Source organism: Plutella xylostella, chromosome 29, assembly GCF_932276165.1.
Source record: "Plutella xylostella chromosome 29, ilPluXylo3.1, whole genome shotgun sequence".
Classification (NCBI taxonomy): Eukaryota; Metazoa; Arthropoda; class Insecta; order Lepidoptera; family Plutellidae; genus Plutella; species Plutella xylostella.
Genome location: NC_064009.1, coordinates 9,114,995 through 9,132,146, shown reverse-complemented (window position 1 = coordinate 9,132,146; position 17,152 = coordinate 9,114,995). Strand labels below are relative to the sequence as shown.

The 17,152-nt window shown below is 41.5% G+C and overlaps 1 protein-coding gene and 1 long non-coding RNA gene across 7 annotated transcripts in view; one reads left to right on the top strand and one right to left on the bottom strand.

Moving 5' to 3' along the window:
* Positions 1–17,152, bottom strand: part of LOC105397240 (protein ELYS) — a 60,882-nt gene that overhangs the window by 8,762 nt on the left and 34,968 nt on the right. For all 6 annotated transcript variants that reach the window (XM_048631789.1, XM_048631793.1, XM_048631790.1 and 3 more), the window contains exons 22-31: positions 9,458–9,540; positions 9,082–9,206; positions 8,520–8,706; positions 7,495–7,616; positions 6,708–7,020; positions 6,290–6,384; positions 1,383–1,549; positions 841–997; positions 397–525; positions 8–133 (exon numbers count right to left, since the gene is read on the bottom strand). In XM_048631789.1, coding sequence (XP_048487746.1) covers positions 8–133; positions 397–525; positions 841–997; positions 1,383–1,549; positions 6,290–6,384; positions 6,708–7,020; positions 7,495–7,616; positions 8,520–8,706; positions 9,082–9,206; positions 9,458–9,540 — 1,504 coding nt within the window. The remainder of the gene's footprint in view (positions 1–7; positions 134–396; positions 526–840; positions 998–1,382; positions 1,550–6,289; positions 6,385–6,707; positions 7,021–7,494; positions 7,617–8,519; positions 8,707–9,081; positions 9,207–9,457; positions 9,541–17,152) is intronic.
* Positions 4,478–8,078, top strand: LOC125491015. Its single transcript, XR_007268046.1, has 3 exons — positions 4,478–5,307; positions 6,014–6,015; positions 8,069–8,078. It is a non-coding gene; the product is annotated as an uncharacterized LOC125491015 (long non-coding RNA).

The window sequence follows — 17,152 nt, the reverse complement described above, 5'->3', positions numbered from 1 at the left end:
ATCTTACCTCAAGCTGCGTCTAACGGGCGAGGCGGGTGCGTCGTCACTCTTGCTCGGAGACTCACAGATGGGCTCTAGTTTAGGAGATTCCGCTACTTTGTCTATGCGTTCTGGAGTGCGCGAGCGACTGCGACTGATAATAGAAAAAAAGAGAGTCCTTACATTTGTCAATACCTTCGAAACTACAAACCAGTAAGTATGTCTTATGTAGTTCAGAAGATATAAGAAAAAACAGATGAAATCAACATACATAGGAATCGGTACAACACATAACCCTACATAGAAATTACATATGTGGGAATGGAAGGTAAGATAATGACTGTAAAGTAACGTATTGTGTGCCTAGAATCACACATGTATTTAAGCACTTACTCAAAGAATTATAGTAATAGTCACCTGAAAGTTCCAGGCACGCTGAGGCTCTTGCTAGCAGCGTGTTCTGCTTGCAACAGTGTCTCCTGCTTCGGTTGTTCTGCGATCGGGTCTAACGAGCGGGGACTCACTTCTGGGGTTCGGGAGCGACTTCTGTAATATTATAATTATTTTAGTTTGGCTTATGAATTTTATGAATCTTATACGAAGTATGAACCTCAAAAAACACATAAAAGGATATCAAATAATCAGCTGCTGCGTAAGAAATAAATTCATTTCTCAATAAGAGCACACTGTTCGTTGCGCATTTCACTTTTTGAAAATCAAACGTCGAAAAAATTATACTGTCGAGCAAAACCATGGCAAAACACGGATTCAAAATAGTTAAACTGTTTTGAGGGAAAGTATTTATAACACCCCTGTTTTTCATTCCGAGATAGGTACTTATTTACTTATCTTGTCACTAACCTAGTATCCCTCCTAAGCAACAAAGGCGTAGCAACAGGCGAGTCCTGTCGCTCCGGGGTGCGTATAGACCGGCGCGAGAGCGGCGAGCGCGGGCGCACTTGATCGTCGTTGGAGAGGAGTTTGGACGAGGCTGGCGCGTCCTTATTGGGTGGCGTGGCTGGAAAATTGATGGATTTTAATGAGGGTCGATTGTAATTGCTTTAGAATAGGACATCACAGCTTTCTAACTACATACTTGTATCCATACTAATGTACTACTATGATAGACATGGAGGCCAGTGATGATGATGTGAAATAGTTGTTATGTGGAAATGCAATTGTGTATTCAAAGTTCGTTAGATCAAGTAAAAATATTTACAGCTTGGACTTATTTAAGGCAGCTCCAGTTATTTAAAAAATCTGGAAGTTGTGCTTGTGATAGTTTATACATAAGTCTACAGCGAAATACTTGTGACTTTATGATATACAGGGTGTACAAAAGGTGGTTTAGTAAGCCGAAAGGGGATGAATCAGGGAGACGCCTTGTATAACCGTTATCTTACCGGAGTGCTGCAACTCTAACACAGTGTCATCTTGCTCGCTCATCTTGCTGTCTCGCTCCCTCTTGTGTCGCGGGTTGAAGAGAGTGACAGGGAGGTCCGCTATGCTCTCGACAGACGAGTTCGGGTCTTCTGATAGACTGCTGTTGGCTGATATGGAGAGGGATTGTCTGTAAAATGTGAAAGAAAAATATTGGAGTTTTACCTACCATTAAAACTCTTATTATGTTTCCAGCGACATCTGAAATCCATGTTATGAGATAGCATCTCCCTTATCATCGTAGCAGCTTGCAGTTTTCAAATTTTCGCGCCAAAATCCCACGCTTTCTACGATTGGTGAAGCCTCGGGCGCGGGCGGCGTCGCTTTCTAGCTGTCAGATTAGTGACTTTTCCACCATTATATTCCCGAATAATAATAGCAGCGCCAGGTAGCGCTTGCTGGATTTCAGATGTCGCTGGAAACATAATAAGAGTTTTAATGGTAGGTAAAACTCCAATATTATGTGTTCCGTAGCGACATCTGAAATCCATGTTATGAGAAATGTCTGTTATCACCTGGCAGCTAGAGATGACGCAATAATGTGAAGTAGGTAACTTACTTTGATCATCAGATATAAATCCGTGATGAGAAATATAGGTACTAACGATGGAAATACCAATGAAATGGAGGTGACCATATTAAAATACCTTATACTAATTTATTAAAAAATAAATTGGCCATGAACCTAATAGACCTAATCACAACAAACTTAGAATAATTATATACCTATTTAGGCATGTATATCACACAATAATTCATATTACATCTATATTATGATCTGCCCTCAAAAAGTTACAAAATACGGGGGCTGCCCCCGATAGCAGCTTCTAACCTGACTGTGGATATGAGTTTGTATCTGGTTTTGAACCAAACACAGGAACTATGACTATACTCTTACCATCGTCAATTAAATGATCATTGTCACAACGCAGCAGAGTTAAATCATGTACCCTGCGCCCCGAGTATAATAGGAGTAAAGTAGCTGTTCTCTTAGTTACTCCAAAAAATTTATCTACCAGCGGAGAAGAATGCTGTAGATATTCTATGAGCACACGTGCATTCCACATGGGTGGCTTCATGGGCACAGGTTTTGCTACTGAAATAGCCTTTAAAACGTGTTTTACGACCAGATTCTGTGATATTTTTATAGAAATTACAGATTTATGAACAAGAACAGATTGATAAGCTACACCATAGAACAACGCGGACTCGCTACACCATCATTAAGAAATATAGAAGCTAAATATTTTGCGACCATTACTGACGAAGGAATAAACTTGTTTATATGTAGCTTTGAGCACCAAACCGACCATTTATTCCAAATAGGTGTGTAGGTATTTCCTTGTTGACATTTGAGGTATGTATTCCCCAAAAGCTGACGATCCGTTCTACTGCTGGGCTGAGTAAGTGTCACTCTGGAGTTGGTCCGCGTGACAAGCAGTTTGCATTGTAACGCCTGGAAGGTACTGTGGTGTCAGCATACTGTGGTGTCAGCATACTGTCGAGCTCGTCGATGAGGTCCAGTAGTGTCTTGGATAGGCAATGTAGGGTCAACGACCTGGTCCCTCCTTCTTGTTTGATGTAGGCCATAACTGTCCTGTTGTCCCTCTGTAGTAGTAATACTGTTGTCTGTCTGAGTGTCTTGTATTTCATGCTTATGGCATCTATAACAGTGAACATTTCCTTCAAATTACAATGTCATGACATCTGTAAACTCTCCCACTGGCCGAAACCTTTGAATCGTTTATTTGGGCAACCCATGCCTGGTCTGAGGCATCTGTGGTCAGGTAATTCATCACTCGTTGTGGTTCATGGATCAAGTACGGGATGTGCAGATTCTGTAGCCACCACTTTAGCTCTGTTGAAACCTCTTCTGGAATCAATAACTCTGTCTGGCGGCATAGACAAGATTTTTGACAGTGTCTTTGCATAAAACGGCAATGCAGCCTTCCCCGGTGGGTGATGAAGGCTACAAAGTTGAATTTCCCTAAGAGGCGTTGTGCCTGCTTCAGGTTCCAACTGCCACATGTCAGCATACCAGTAATTGACTGTTGAATACCACCACTTTAGCTCTGATGTAATCTCTTCTGGAATCAATAACTCTGTCTGGGGGCATAGTCGATTTTTTGACAGTGTCTTTGCATAAAACGGCAATGCAGCCTTCCCCGGTGGGTGATAAAGGCTACAAAGTTGAATTTCCCTAAGAGGCGTTGTGCCTGCTTTAGGTTCCAACTGCCACATGTCAGCATACCAATAATTGACTGTTGAATACTATCTGTCTTTGACGGTGGGAGGAACTTGCGGTTTGCATGTGTGTCCCAACCCACACCCAAGAATTACAGGCTCTTTTTGATGGAGTCTTTATGGACTTTTGATGATCCATCATAAGCTTTGTAGAAAATCAATGGTCTATCGTTGTATAAGAGGTTCTCTTTGGACTGACTGACAAGGCAATAATCGTTGAGATACTCAATCATGCGAATTAGTTTCTGCTATCCAATTGGTGATTGTTGTGAACATTTGGTTTATCTGAGCGAGCATTCTTTGCGACACCAGTGTGGAATCTTATTATGTTTTCTGCTGAAGGTAAAATCAGTGGTGGTTTTGTAAAATGGGAAGCTGATTTTATTACTTTTAAGTAGGTAGGTACTACAGGTGGTGCTATGAGTGATTCCCAAACGTAGTAAAGGTAGTATTGAAGGCAGCCTACAAATGGCAATTAGTAATTTTTTATAAGATTCTTTGAATTTATTGTAAGGGGCTTGTATTTGTTATTGATCTTTTTGTCTCCTCCCCCTGCTTGAAAACCAGGAAAGGACATTGGCTTATTAGACAGTTGAGCAGAGTAGGTATGCTGGGGCAACTGTACCTACCTACCGACTGTAACGGCATAGCACTGCGCGCGGGTTGTCTTGTCGGCTGTGTAAAGACCGATAACCTTGACCTTGACCTAGACGTCGAAGGTTGTGGTTCAGTGTTATATATTACGGTAGCACGTTATAACTTGTCAATACCGCCTAGTGCAGAGTTAACGGCAACATGGGAGTGACTATAAATTTACAAAAGTACCATCAAAAACCAATGTTATTGTTAGTTTGTTTAAGTAACCATTTTGTACATGCTAAGTAATTATTTTGTGTCACTTGTAATTTACTTTCTATAATAAACATATTTGTATCTTATTGATGTACTCTGCCAGCATTAGTGGATTAAATAAATATTCAGATGACAGAGGAATATTGCCTACGCCCTGTCTGATATATTTATCGCCAAGAAGTTTCAAAAGTGCCCCCCTATGTGCTGCAATACATTTGTTCCGTATTTTCGCTTTCTGCAAATAATCTGTAATATATCCTGAGACTAGTTCATGCTTAGAATCCTTATCAAAAATTTCTTTTATTTTCGAATACAAGGTAGTAGCTGTTATCGGTTCATTGACCTTTGACCCCCAGTCAATAACATTTTGCAGTGAAGAATTAACTATTTTATTTTGAGTTAAAAATGCATTAGATAATTCTGCAACACTACGCTGCATACGAGGCCAGTTAATAAAGGAATTCGACTCGTTGGCCAACTCTTCGTTAACTTTAAAGTCTACGAACGCGGGACATGTCACATGCTAAGTATTTCTTATGGGTGTCCGCATATCCCTAAGACTTCCAGACACTTTTGTTAAAGTGTTGGTGTTCCTCAATTTTAGCCACTCTAAAAGATGGTGCCGCCGGAACTAACGGTTCTTTTATGGAAATTGATAAATTACACACCTCGTCAATTGATTGTGGTGTAAGTAAAAAGTCTTGTGGCCTTAGTTGGTTTTCCTTATTAGCACTCACTAAGTCAGATAGGTAATTGACTTACTGGCTGCTGCGACAGAACTTCAAACCTTGTGTATCAAGCTCCGAAAAACTCGATGAGCGGACCCGGGCGGCGGCGGTGGCGCGGGCGCGAGCGCGCGTGACGGCGGCGGGACGCGCGGCGCGTGCCGCGGCGATTCTTGCGGCTGCGGCGCGCGCACTCTAATGAGCAGCTGGCCCTGCTAATGCTACTCCGAGAGCCAAACTCGACGTCTCCCGACGTCTCTTACGAGAGCGGGAGGGCGGCGGCAGTAGCGGCGTGGGCGTGGCGGGGGCGGCGCCGGGCCGCCCGCCTCCTGCACTTGCGTGTTGTGTTCCTCCGGCGCGCCTGCTACGGGGGACCGCAGCATGTACACCAAACACTCATTTTCTTCGGAAAGGCACGCGTCGGGCCCGCCATTTTGACATGCGGAAAAACACCCGGTCGAATTGCACCCATCTGACACTGCATCCATCTTAATATTGGTATTTTCACACAACACGCGAGACGCGAACAAAATCTTGTTGGAAATTTGCTAATATTTCAGATAAAACAAGATTTCGAAAAAACTGCAATGCGTACGACTTTAAGTTTGACGCAATAATGGTGGAAAAGTCACTAATCTGACAGCTAGAAAGCGACGCCGCCCGCGCCCGAGGCTTCACCAATCGTAGAAAGCGTGGGATTTTGGCGCGAAAATTTGAAAACTGCAAGCTGCTACGATGATAAGGGAGATGCTATCTCATAACATGGATTTCAGATGTCGCTACGGAACACATAATAAAGAAATTTGAAGAATAAGTTTTATAGGTATTATATTCCAAATAGTATCATCTCTGTACTAAGATCCTTTCATTTTACGTCAAAAGATTTAAAGTTTGTATGGAAGGAAAGTATATAATTGAGAACTAACATTACTTTAATTTAACTTGATCAAGACTAATTTTATTTTTAGTTCGTCGTCACCAGTTACTTTTACTAAATTAAATAATTTAATTTCAGAGTACATAAAGAATAAATAGATGTGCAATGTTACCTTGCGCGAACAGTGTCTTTGTAAGTCTTTCTGGATCTGATTGATTCATCGCTGGCCATCTTCTTAGGCGGTGATTCCAAAATGTGGCTTCCTCTCTGAAAAAAATATAAATTCTGTGCAAAAGAAGATAATGTATCTAGTTTGAATGAAACATAAATAACTAGTATATGAAGATCACCATAAACAGCATAACTTAGTGAGAGTCAGCTAGACTGCAGACTTTAGAAAAGTAGATATAATAGTGGTTGGACAAGAGACATCGAAGGAAGAGTATTTATACGTGTATTTATAAGTGTATATATAGGAGTAGTAACAAAAGTGCACAGTATATTACATAGACTGATGGTATTGATACTTGAATAGCTGATATAGGTAAGAATGTTTATAAATCATAACAAAATTAAATGTAATATCTTACCATACTCCGAACGCTCGCAGTACTATAACTGGACGCATCCGTCTCTTTTTCCCTCGTTAACGACCTCGATAGACCTCTATCCATCCCTGTTTCTCTCATGGGCGACCGCGATAGCCCCCTCTCTATCTCTCTCATAGGAGACCGGGATAGCCCCCTCTCTATCTCTCTCACGGGAGACCGCGATGTGTCTCGCTCGCTCTGTCGCATAGCTTGTCGTGATAGTTCCTTCTCTTTCAAGTATTCCAGAGTGTCGATAGTAGGTGATGGGGTTGAACCGGATTCGGAGGCCGTCGGGATTTCGAACCTTAGGTGCCTGTGAAAAAGGATGTTTTATTTGTGGTGGAATTTAAAACTTTATTTTGGGATCTTCAATCAGAAGTATACTGGATATTGCCATGTTTGGGAACATGGGTAGTTTATTTAGATCTAGTAGTAACGCGTTTGTGTAAGCCGTGCCGGTACATAAACGAGTGTAAAATGGCCTACCATTATTAGCGGAATCGTTTATGATTATAATTTTGGTATTTACTATGAATAGTTCGGCTTGTCACGACAAGATAGATGGTTTACATACTCCGAGTAAAAGTATTGTTTTAATTAGAGAAGCTTTTACTGAGGTCTCATTTGGGCCAGCGGGGCAATTCTCGACCACCCGTCTTTCAAGTCGCCTGCCAGTTGAGCGACGTAACGCCTTATAAATACTAACCATTTTGCAAAGAATTCTAACACTAGACGTTGAGAATCCAGGCCCAGGCCCAGTAAAATACATAGGTATATGTATACTCACTTAGAGTCGCTATAATGCGTGTTGACGCTGGCCGTGTCCATCAGTTCGTCGTCGCTGTCGCCCAGGTAGCGGGAGTCTACCGGCGACGCCTGCGCGCGCGACGAGCCCGGCCGGGGGCGAACCTGGGACCACAATTAATATACACTGGTAGAAATACAAATTAGCATATTGCGAAAGATAAATAACATTTGTAAGCTGTATGACACCCATATACAGGGTGTTGCAAAAAGGGTAAGCCGAAACCTACATGTGCAGCATGTTACATCTAAGCCCTAAAATGAAATCAGAATATTTTATGTAAAATTTCTATGGAAAATAAAGTTTTTTTTTCGAGTATTTTGAAATGCTGCGCGTGTATGTTTCGGCTTAGCATACCCTTTTTGCAACATCCTGTAGTAGCAGGTCTATTTTGCCTATCGTTTTGAAGTAGGAAGCCCACTGTGAGACACACTTTTATATTCTTGTGCAAGCGTATTTTTATTATACCATAATTTGTTTTCATCAACCGTGTGTGGCGAGTTTATGAAAATTATATGAAAACTACGGCAAATATGCTTTGGGCGGCGCTATTTAGCGAGCCCAGACACCCTTAGCTAACCTACCTTCAATATACTATGCTGCTAACAGTCGCTGACAGCTCCACTGGCCACCGGCGACACATCCAGCATGGCCAGTAGTTGCGCCGATGGCCAGCAATGGCCACCGGCATCAACCTTGTGCCTCGAATTTATACAAAACATATGAATCCTACAGGAAATAAGCCGGTGGCAACATTTTGATAGTGTGTATTTATAGGTTACCTTCAATATGCTATGCTGCTGGCAGTCGCTGACAGCTCCACTGGCCACGGGCGACACGTAGGGCATGGCCAGTAGTTGCGCCATCTCGCGCGACAGTTGCGCGCTGATCTTGAAGACTAACGGCGGCTGGTTTTACTCAAGTTTATACCAAGGTTTTAAAAATATATGAAGCCTACAGGAAATAAGCTGGTGGCGACACTTTAAGGGTGATTAGGTATAGGTTACCTTCAGTATACTATGCTGCTGGCAGTCGCTGACAGCTCCACTGGCCACGGGCGACACGTCGGGCATGGCCAGTAGTTGCGCCATCTCGCGGGACAGTTTCGCGCTGACCTTGACGGGAGTGGGCGCCGGGAGCTTCGGCCGTTTAGCCGGGGTGGGGAGAGAGGCGGGCTCTTGCTCTGGGAATATGCTGTGGGGAGATGTTTGAATAGGCTATAGTTGTATCGTAGAATAGAGCAGGAATGGTAGTATATTAATATAATATAGACGAGATTTTAATAACCATTCTGCAAGTATTGTAAAAGTATTGATAAAATTAAGTGAAATTAAAGATGCGGAGCATGAGTCGTGGAGTTTTCTGATATTCCCTCCAACTAATTGGTTTTTTCATTAATTGTGTATCTTAGTAGCTTTCGTCAACGTTAAAGAAGAATAGCGAATTAAATAAATCTTAACTGCCCAGGGTGCTCTGAACCTATATGAGTTACAGTTGTTACGCCACTCTGGTAGACTTTTTTCCATCATCCCCTAGTAATAAATGTAATTTAATAGTGGAGCTGGTTACCTCCTAGAGCGGTGCAGTTTGGGCGTGCACAGGAATGGAGTCTCCTCAATTTCCAGTGCCCGCTTCAACCCCTTCTTAGTGCCGGGCTTGTTCACCCACGTCTCACTCGCGTTCTCGATGGTCGTCTAAAATTCATACAAAATATAAGAAACTAGCTTTCAATTCTAAATCAAAAAGGTAAAAAATACGACTTAGAAATTGTACAAATATCGTGGATAAAATTGTAAGATTTTTAGAAGTAAATCTGACCAATCTCGAGTTTTACGCTCAGATAAAATTTGGTGTTTCACACTTTTAGTAATACAAACAAAAGCAGTTTTAGAATTATAAGTGACTTTTCTTCATATTGCGAACCGAAAGTAGAATAAAAGCTTACTTGTATGAAAGACGACTTGTATGTGAAGGTGTTCTTAGGAGACGTCGCCTGCACGTACACTGACAGCGGTTTGGGCACCACAACTGCGAAAAAACAGGTATGTATTAAATTAAACAGTTTTATGTAATGAGGTTTTGGCAAATTTTGTGTGGTGTTTATCAGTACCTATTTTATTTAACTAAATTTTATGACACACGCCGATCGCCTAAAAAGTCACTATATCGCGATTTGCGGTAATAGGACGATTTTATTGCGACGTGCATTATAGGAAGAGCATTTTCAATCGTCGCCGTCGGGCATACCAACATATTTTATGCTAATATATTTAAAGAAACATTTATTTGACACATAGACAGCAACAACAACAAAAAGAAAAATACAGACTTAAAGAAAAGAAAGAAATACATATACAAAATAACAAGGCCAAAAAAATAATAATAAAAAATTAACATGAGGCAAAAACAAAAATATAGGCAAAATATAAATCAATAACACAACGGGTTGCTGTCCGGAGTGTCGAAACGGCACCAGCTCAGCATGAGCTGTGGACAGTAAGGCCACAGCGCTGATTTTCAGCTGGCCCTTTTCGGTGACCTCAGTCACGTACACGAGAACCTACTTAACTATGTACAAACAAAAAAAAAAAAAAAATATATAAGTATAGGTACATGGGACGTGTGTGTTGTGTGATTACTGTTATGAGTGTGTATGGTAAGTAAATAAATAATGCAGCTTACTTTAAAAATAGATAGGTATGTGTGTGTAAATTCTGTAGAAAATAAATAGTACTTGTTAAAAAATAATAATAATATATATACTAATTCCATTAATAATACATAAATATTACAAAAGGTATCAGTAACATGAATACTATAGATTGGCAAGTTGCTTGGCGACCCTCCTTGCGGGGTGAAAGACGCGGAGGGGACGAGGTACCCAAGACGACAGCGGGTAGCGGGAGGGGTGGGGTGGTGGGCAACGCGTGCACTGCATGTCATTGTTACGGCAGTCTCGGCCGCGCAGCCGAGGCGGCCACATGTCTTATATAGTCTGTCATAATTTGAGTGCGACCCACATGAGATCATTGATCCTGAGACCATTAGTCTTAGGATGGGTGTTGAGGCCTTTTTAATATTATCATTATATTATTATTAGGTATCTATAATTCGTCAACAAAATAACGTTAAAAACAACAAATCGTATAATGTCCCAATTAGGGTTTCGTTCCCGTGTTCCCGGGAATTCCCGTTCCCGGGAATTCCCGGGAAATATGTCATTCCCGTAACCGGGAAAAAAATATATCATTCCCGGGAATTCCCGGTAATGTTTTTAACCGACTTCAAAAAAAGGAGGAGGTTCTCAATTCGTCGGGATATTTTTTTTTTCGTTTGTATGTATGTATGTATGTTTGTCTGTTTCTTTGTTCCCTCCTGTAGCCTAAACGGCTTGATAGATTTTGTTGTATGAGACGTTACATTAAAATGTAAATAGCGCCCTCTAGAGGACATAACGTGATGATCGAAAAAATAATATTTTTGCAACTATGCCGTGTGGGGTATCAAATGAATGGGCTTGATTTGCACATTACAAAAATATGCATATTGTAGGTATTTAAATAACAACACCATAATTATTGAAATAAAAAATGTTCATGAACTAAAACCCGACTACTGACATAAAATTTCATAAAATAAAAACAACTAAAAAGTTACAAATAAAAAAAAATTATAAACAGATAAAAAACCGACTGCACGCTAAAAAGGTGAAAACAAGTCCCAATGTTAATGGAAAGTGCGATACTTTCCATTAACATGCGGGGACTCCGGAGACCAACTTGACCGCCACACAAGGCCGTTTTCTAAGTAACATTCAGCTAAATGGTGAAACCTCTGGTGGTACCCGCCCACGATACTTTCCATTAACATTGGGACTTGTTTTCACCTTTTTAGCGTGTAGTCGGGTTTTTGTTTGTTTATAATTATATTTTTTTTATGTCCCGGTTTTGTGTCCGCGTTTATTTTTATAAAATTACTAACACAGAGAAAAAACTAAAATAAGAAGTAGGTTGAGCGATAAATCGCTGAATGAATTAATTTTTCTAAAACATTGCCTCAAGTGTAATTAATTTTGAATAATATTATTTTCTAACTGTTAATCATAATACCTTTGGTTTAATTTACAATTAAGAAAAACAAATGATTTTGCATGTAAAACAAATCATTATAATTTTGGTTGTTAATTTATCTGACTGTTGCTTTTTTCTACCTATACGAGTAATAAAAATAAGAGTTATTAAAGTATTTGATTTAATTGTTAGTGCTTTAATACACGAAAATAGCAAAAACTAGCATTTAAAATAAATTCCCGTTTCCCGGGAATTCCCGGGAAATCTTGAAAAAAATTCCCGTTTCCCGGGAACAGAAAAAGGTCGGGAAAAACGAAACCCTAGTCCCAATATAGGGGCTTCTTGTAGAACAGCGTACCGGATCAGTCATGCTACGCGGCTAAAGGTTGGTACTGCGCAGTCAGATACGAAAAAGTAAACAACAAAGACGAAGAGTCCATATGACAGTGCGTCAGTTGTCAGTTCTTGTAATTAGGAAAGCAACCAAAATTTATGTGATTTAATGAAAGTAATTAATGAGCAAAACACAGAGAAAAATTACAAAATTGATGAAATTTTGAAAGAAAATGGTCATATCGTGCTTCGCCTACCCCCATACCACCCGGAATTAAATCCTATTGAACTTGTGTGGCGGTACGTGAAAGGCGAGCTCGCAAGAACGTCGATTGACTCTAACTTAGATAAAGAGATAAAAGACTTAGAGTTGCTTTTCTCTAATTATTCGCCTGAAAAGTGGAGAAATTGTGACGACCATGTCATAAAAAATTAAGACCAATATTATAAATCTGATAGAGTATTTGACGATGTATTGGATAGGTATGTTATTGTTTATTTATAATTTTATTGTGTTTAGGAATAGTTTTTAGAATAAAATACGAGAGCGATGTTCAAACCGTGTATTGGCTGTTAACAGACTACCCGACATCGGGTATATTACATCTACCTACTTACGCTAATATACCACAATCCCTCCACCAATAGAATACAACTATGCTAACAATCATATCATAGGTAAGTACGTAGTAGGTAAGTACATAATTAACTTTAACCTACCCTGAGACCTACACTGGTTATCTGTTGTAAATTACAATAACTTATCTTAAATCTAAAACTAAATCTTATCTGATTTAATCTACCTAAGCAGGTCTTACATGAATAAATACTAGATTTTATAATTAGGGTTACAATTGCGTGTGGTTCTTTTCGGATGACGCAATGGGTTATCAAAAAGGCGGGGGGGAGAAGGCTCCGTCGTCTGTTCATTGACTTCTGCAGGCGCTGCGGCGCCAGCGGGCGCGCTGCTGGCTGCAGACGGAGCGGCGCCGGCGGGCGGGCTGCCCCCGGGCGTGCCGCCGCCGCCGGGCGGGCTGGAGGCCTCCGTGCTCGTGGTCGGCGGGGTCGTCGGGCTCGTAGGTCGCGGTGGCCTCTCGCTCTCGGCTGGTCGAGGGGAGGTCATGGGCGAGTCGAAACTCCCAAATGAGTCGTCTGATACTTCTTCTTCCCCGCTGCTATTGTCTAATAATTGCTCTTCATCCCCTCCCTGATAAATTCCTTCTACTGGAGTCACATCGTCATCCACACTGTCCTCTAAAAGACCGCCCTTAAATTTAAGTAACTGGTCACAGTGTTTTCTTAATGTTGATTGTAAATGTGGAATGAAGACATTATACATTCTTGATCCTATTTTACTTTTAATTATTCCTTTTATCCACGTATGTTTTGTACCATTGTGGGAATAAGATTTTACGAGCACTAGTTCATCGATCTCAAAGTCCACACGCCTTTTTCCGCCGTATTGTTTACGCTGTAAGATCTGTTTTCGAATAACATTTTTGTTAGCTAATGACTCTGACGCATCCGCAATGTTATCATTATTATTACTATGAACGCGCAGGAGATCGAGACGGCAGCGCAGCGGCCGGCCCAACAACAGCTGGGCGGGTGACAAACCTGTCGTACAATGTGTTGAGTTGCGGTATTCAAATAGGAATGAATTTAATTTATTATTGAAATCTGTTTTATCATTATTTTGTTGTAAAATAGACTTTATACCATTTTTAATAGTTTTGACGGTATTTTCCGCCTGTCCATTAGACGCTGGGTGGTATGGTGCACTAGTTATGTGCTCAATACCGTTAGCTGTGCAAAAATTTTCGAACAAACTTGACGTAAAATTAGAAGCATTGTCGGTTACTAAAGTTTGAACCACTCCAAACCTCGCAAACATGTCACATAGCCTAGCTATAATACTATCCGAGGTAGTAGACGTCATGACGTAGCACTCGACCCACTTGGAGTGCGCGTCCACGGCCACGAGCAGCTGCTTGCCGGGCAGCGCGCACATGTCGAGGTGCAGGCGGCTCCACGCGCGCGCCGGCCTCGGCCAGGGCGCGAGCGGCGCCCGCGTCGGGGCGCTGCGCAGGCTGATGCACGCGTCGCACGACCCTATCTTCTCTTCTATGTGGCGGTCTATGTTGGGCCACCACATTCGCTTCCGTGCCTCATTTTTGGTTTTAACTACCCCGAAATGGGAGTGATGTAACTCGTTCAAAAGTTGTTCGCGAAATTTAGAGGGAATAATTACTTTGTGACCCCTCATTATGCAACCTTTTTCAACTGTTAATTGCAGTCGGCAATCGAAAAATGGTTTTAGTTCTGGGTCAGTGTTCTTTCTTGGCCAACCTTTACAAATATTTTCTGTAACTTTAATTAAAATGTGGTCGTTTAGAGTTTCATTTCGTATGTCATCGACCGTAATTGGTTTTAGTTCGTCATACATAAAGTTTATAAACAATGATTCGTCTTCCTTTACCGTCGTTTCATGACACATTGTTTGTGAACTTTCTATAGCGCGTGAAAGAAAATCGGCCACATTATCGCAACTTTTAATATATTGTATATTAAAGTTGTAAGCCGACAAAAACAACGCATACCGCTGCAACCGGTTTGCAGCTAATTCCGGGACACCTTTTTTACTGCCAAAAATTGAGATTAACGGCTTGTGGTCTGTTCTAAGTGTGAAAGGTTCAGCCCTACCATATAAATAATGGTGAAATTTTTTTATGCCAAAAATGATAGCTGCAGCTTCTTTTTGTATTTGTGCATAATTTTTTTCGCTTTTAGACAGAGACCGGGAAGCATATGCGATGGCCTGTTCCTGTCCGTCGGGCTGCCGCTGCGCCAGCACGGCGCCGAGCCCCGCCGGGCCCGCGTCCACCGTCAGCACCGTGGGCAGCGAGGGGTTGTAATGTGCCAGAACCGTGTCAGACGCCAACTCCTTTTTTATGCGTTCGAATGCGTTATTTTGGTCATCACCCCACTGCCACGGACAATCCTTTTTTAGTAATGAATGAAGGGGCTCTAAAATACTAGAAGCATTTGGTACGAACGTCCTATAGTAGTTGAGCATCCCTAAAAATGATTTCAATTCCGTTACATTTTTTGGCTGGCAACAGTTTAAAATTGCCTCCACTTTCTTTTTAGATTTATGCAGACCATTTTTGTCTATAACAAACCCCAAGTATTCGACGGATTCCCTAAACAATTCACATTTGTCAGGTTTTACACATAGTCCGGCTTCCTGAAATCTTGTGAGTACTTCCTCTAACCTTTTTAAATGAAGTTCTCTATTCGGCGCGGTAATTAATACGTCATCAATGAAACAGCAGGTTCCTTCGATGCCGGCGAGCAAATTTTCCATGTTTTTTTGGAAAATGCACGGTGCATTCGATAACCCAAACACTAATCTTTTATACCTAAACAGACCTTTGTGCGTATTTATGCAAGTAAGGTTACTAGAAGGTTCATCGAGTAAAAATTGATTATACGCACGCGATAAATCTAATTTCGTAAATTCTACTCCCCCGTGTAACTTGGCAAATAAATCTTCTATCCGTGGTAGTGGATATTTATCCGTGAATAATATTTTATTCAGAGTAACTGAGTAATCTCCACAAATTCGAATATTGCCGTCTGGCCGCAACACGGGAACAATAGGCGTGGCTACTTCCGCTCGATCAATTTTTTCTAGTATGTCTAAATCAAGTAACCTTTGCAACTCGTTTTCTACCTTAGACTTTAACGCTAAAGGCACTGTACGCGGTTTAAAAAACTTTAACTCGGCATCCTTTTTAATTTTTAAACTAACTTTATAGTGTTTAAATGTACCAAGTTTGTCCGTAAACACGTCGGAGAATTTATCTTGTAGATTTCTAATTACACTGATATCGCTCGTTTCCTTGATATTATTACAATTTAAACCGCATAAATGCAAGTTAAATTTAGTTATAAAATCCCTGCCTAGCAACGGAAGCTGCGATAAAGGTGTGTTTATGACAAAAAACTTAATAGTTTGTGTTTGATCTTGTGATTTAACTGATAACGTCACGTACCCAGCTGGAGTTATTTGAGTTCCATTATAGCAGTTAAGCCGTACGTTACATTTGTTTAGAGTCGTAATTGGTGCGAACAATTCATTATATAAATCAGCCGGTAACACCGACACGGCGCTGCCGCTATCGATCTCGCATAGAACCGGTTTGTTATTTACGACAACTTGTAACTGCATGGGTTTACCGTTGATACATTGAATTGAGTAAATATCATAAATACCTTCACAGATGTCGTCAGATTCCGTAGCAAAAAAATTGTTATACTTTGACTTTGACTTGCACATTCGACTTAAGTGACCTTGCTTGTTACACTTTTTACACGTAAACTGAGCATAGCGACACTGCTCTTTGACATGATTATGATAGCCACAAACACTGCACTTTTTTCTTCCCGCTGTCGGAGCGGGCGCCCCTGGACGCATCGCGAACACGTCCGGGGCGCCCCGGGAGCCGCCGCCGCCGCCGCCCTGCAGCGCCTGGCGCGCACACTGGACTCCTTGAGCTATCTCCAACGCCTTGTTGAAGGTCAGTGTCTCGATATTTTCCGAGAACAGCTTCTCCTTTTCGCTTTTATTTAGCAATCCTAGCACGAACCGATCTCGGAGCGCAGTTTCCAACTCCGTCTTGAAATCGCAGAACTGTGCTAGACTGCGCACTCGCGCCGCCCATTCCGCTAACTCTTCGCCTGGACGTTGCTCAGCCCTGTAGAACGCGTATCGCTCGGCGAAAACGCACTTCTTTGATTGGAAATGGGCGTCCAATTTGCCAATCAAATCAGAGTAACTGAGCGCTTCCAATGTCGAAGGGAAAGCCAGGTCCCTCGCGATGCGGTAGGTGTCCTCCACCAGGGCAGTGAGCAGCACGGCGCGCCGTCTCGTGCCGGACTTGTCCGACTCCTCCGTGAGGTCATTCGCCAGACAGTACTGCATAAAACGACTTTTGAAAATGTCCCACTCCTGCGCGCGGTGGTCGAACACGAGGCTGTTACCCAACACTGTATTTGTCGCCATTATCCCGTAATTTCACTAATTCCTTTTTATAATTATGTTGCACAAACTTTTTACAACACGCGTAGATAAGAAACTCGTCGCCAATATTGTGTTTAGGAATAGTTTTTAGAATAAAATACGAGAGCGATGTTCAAACCGTGTATTGGCTGTTAACAGACTACCCGACATC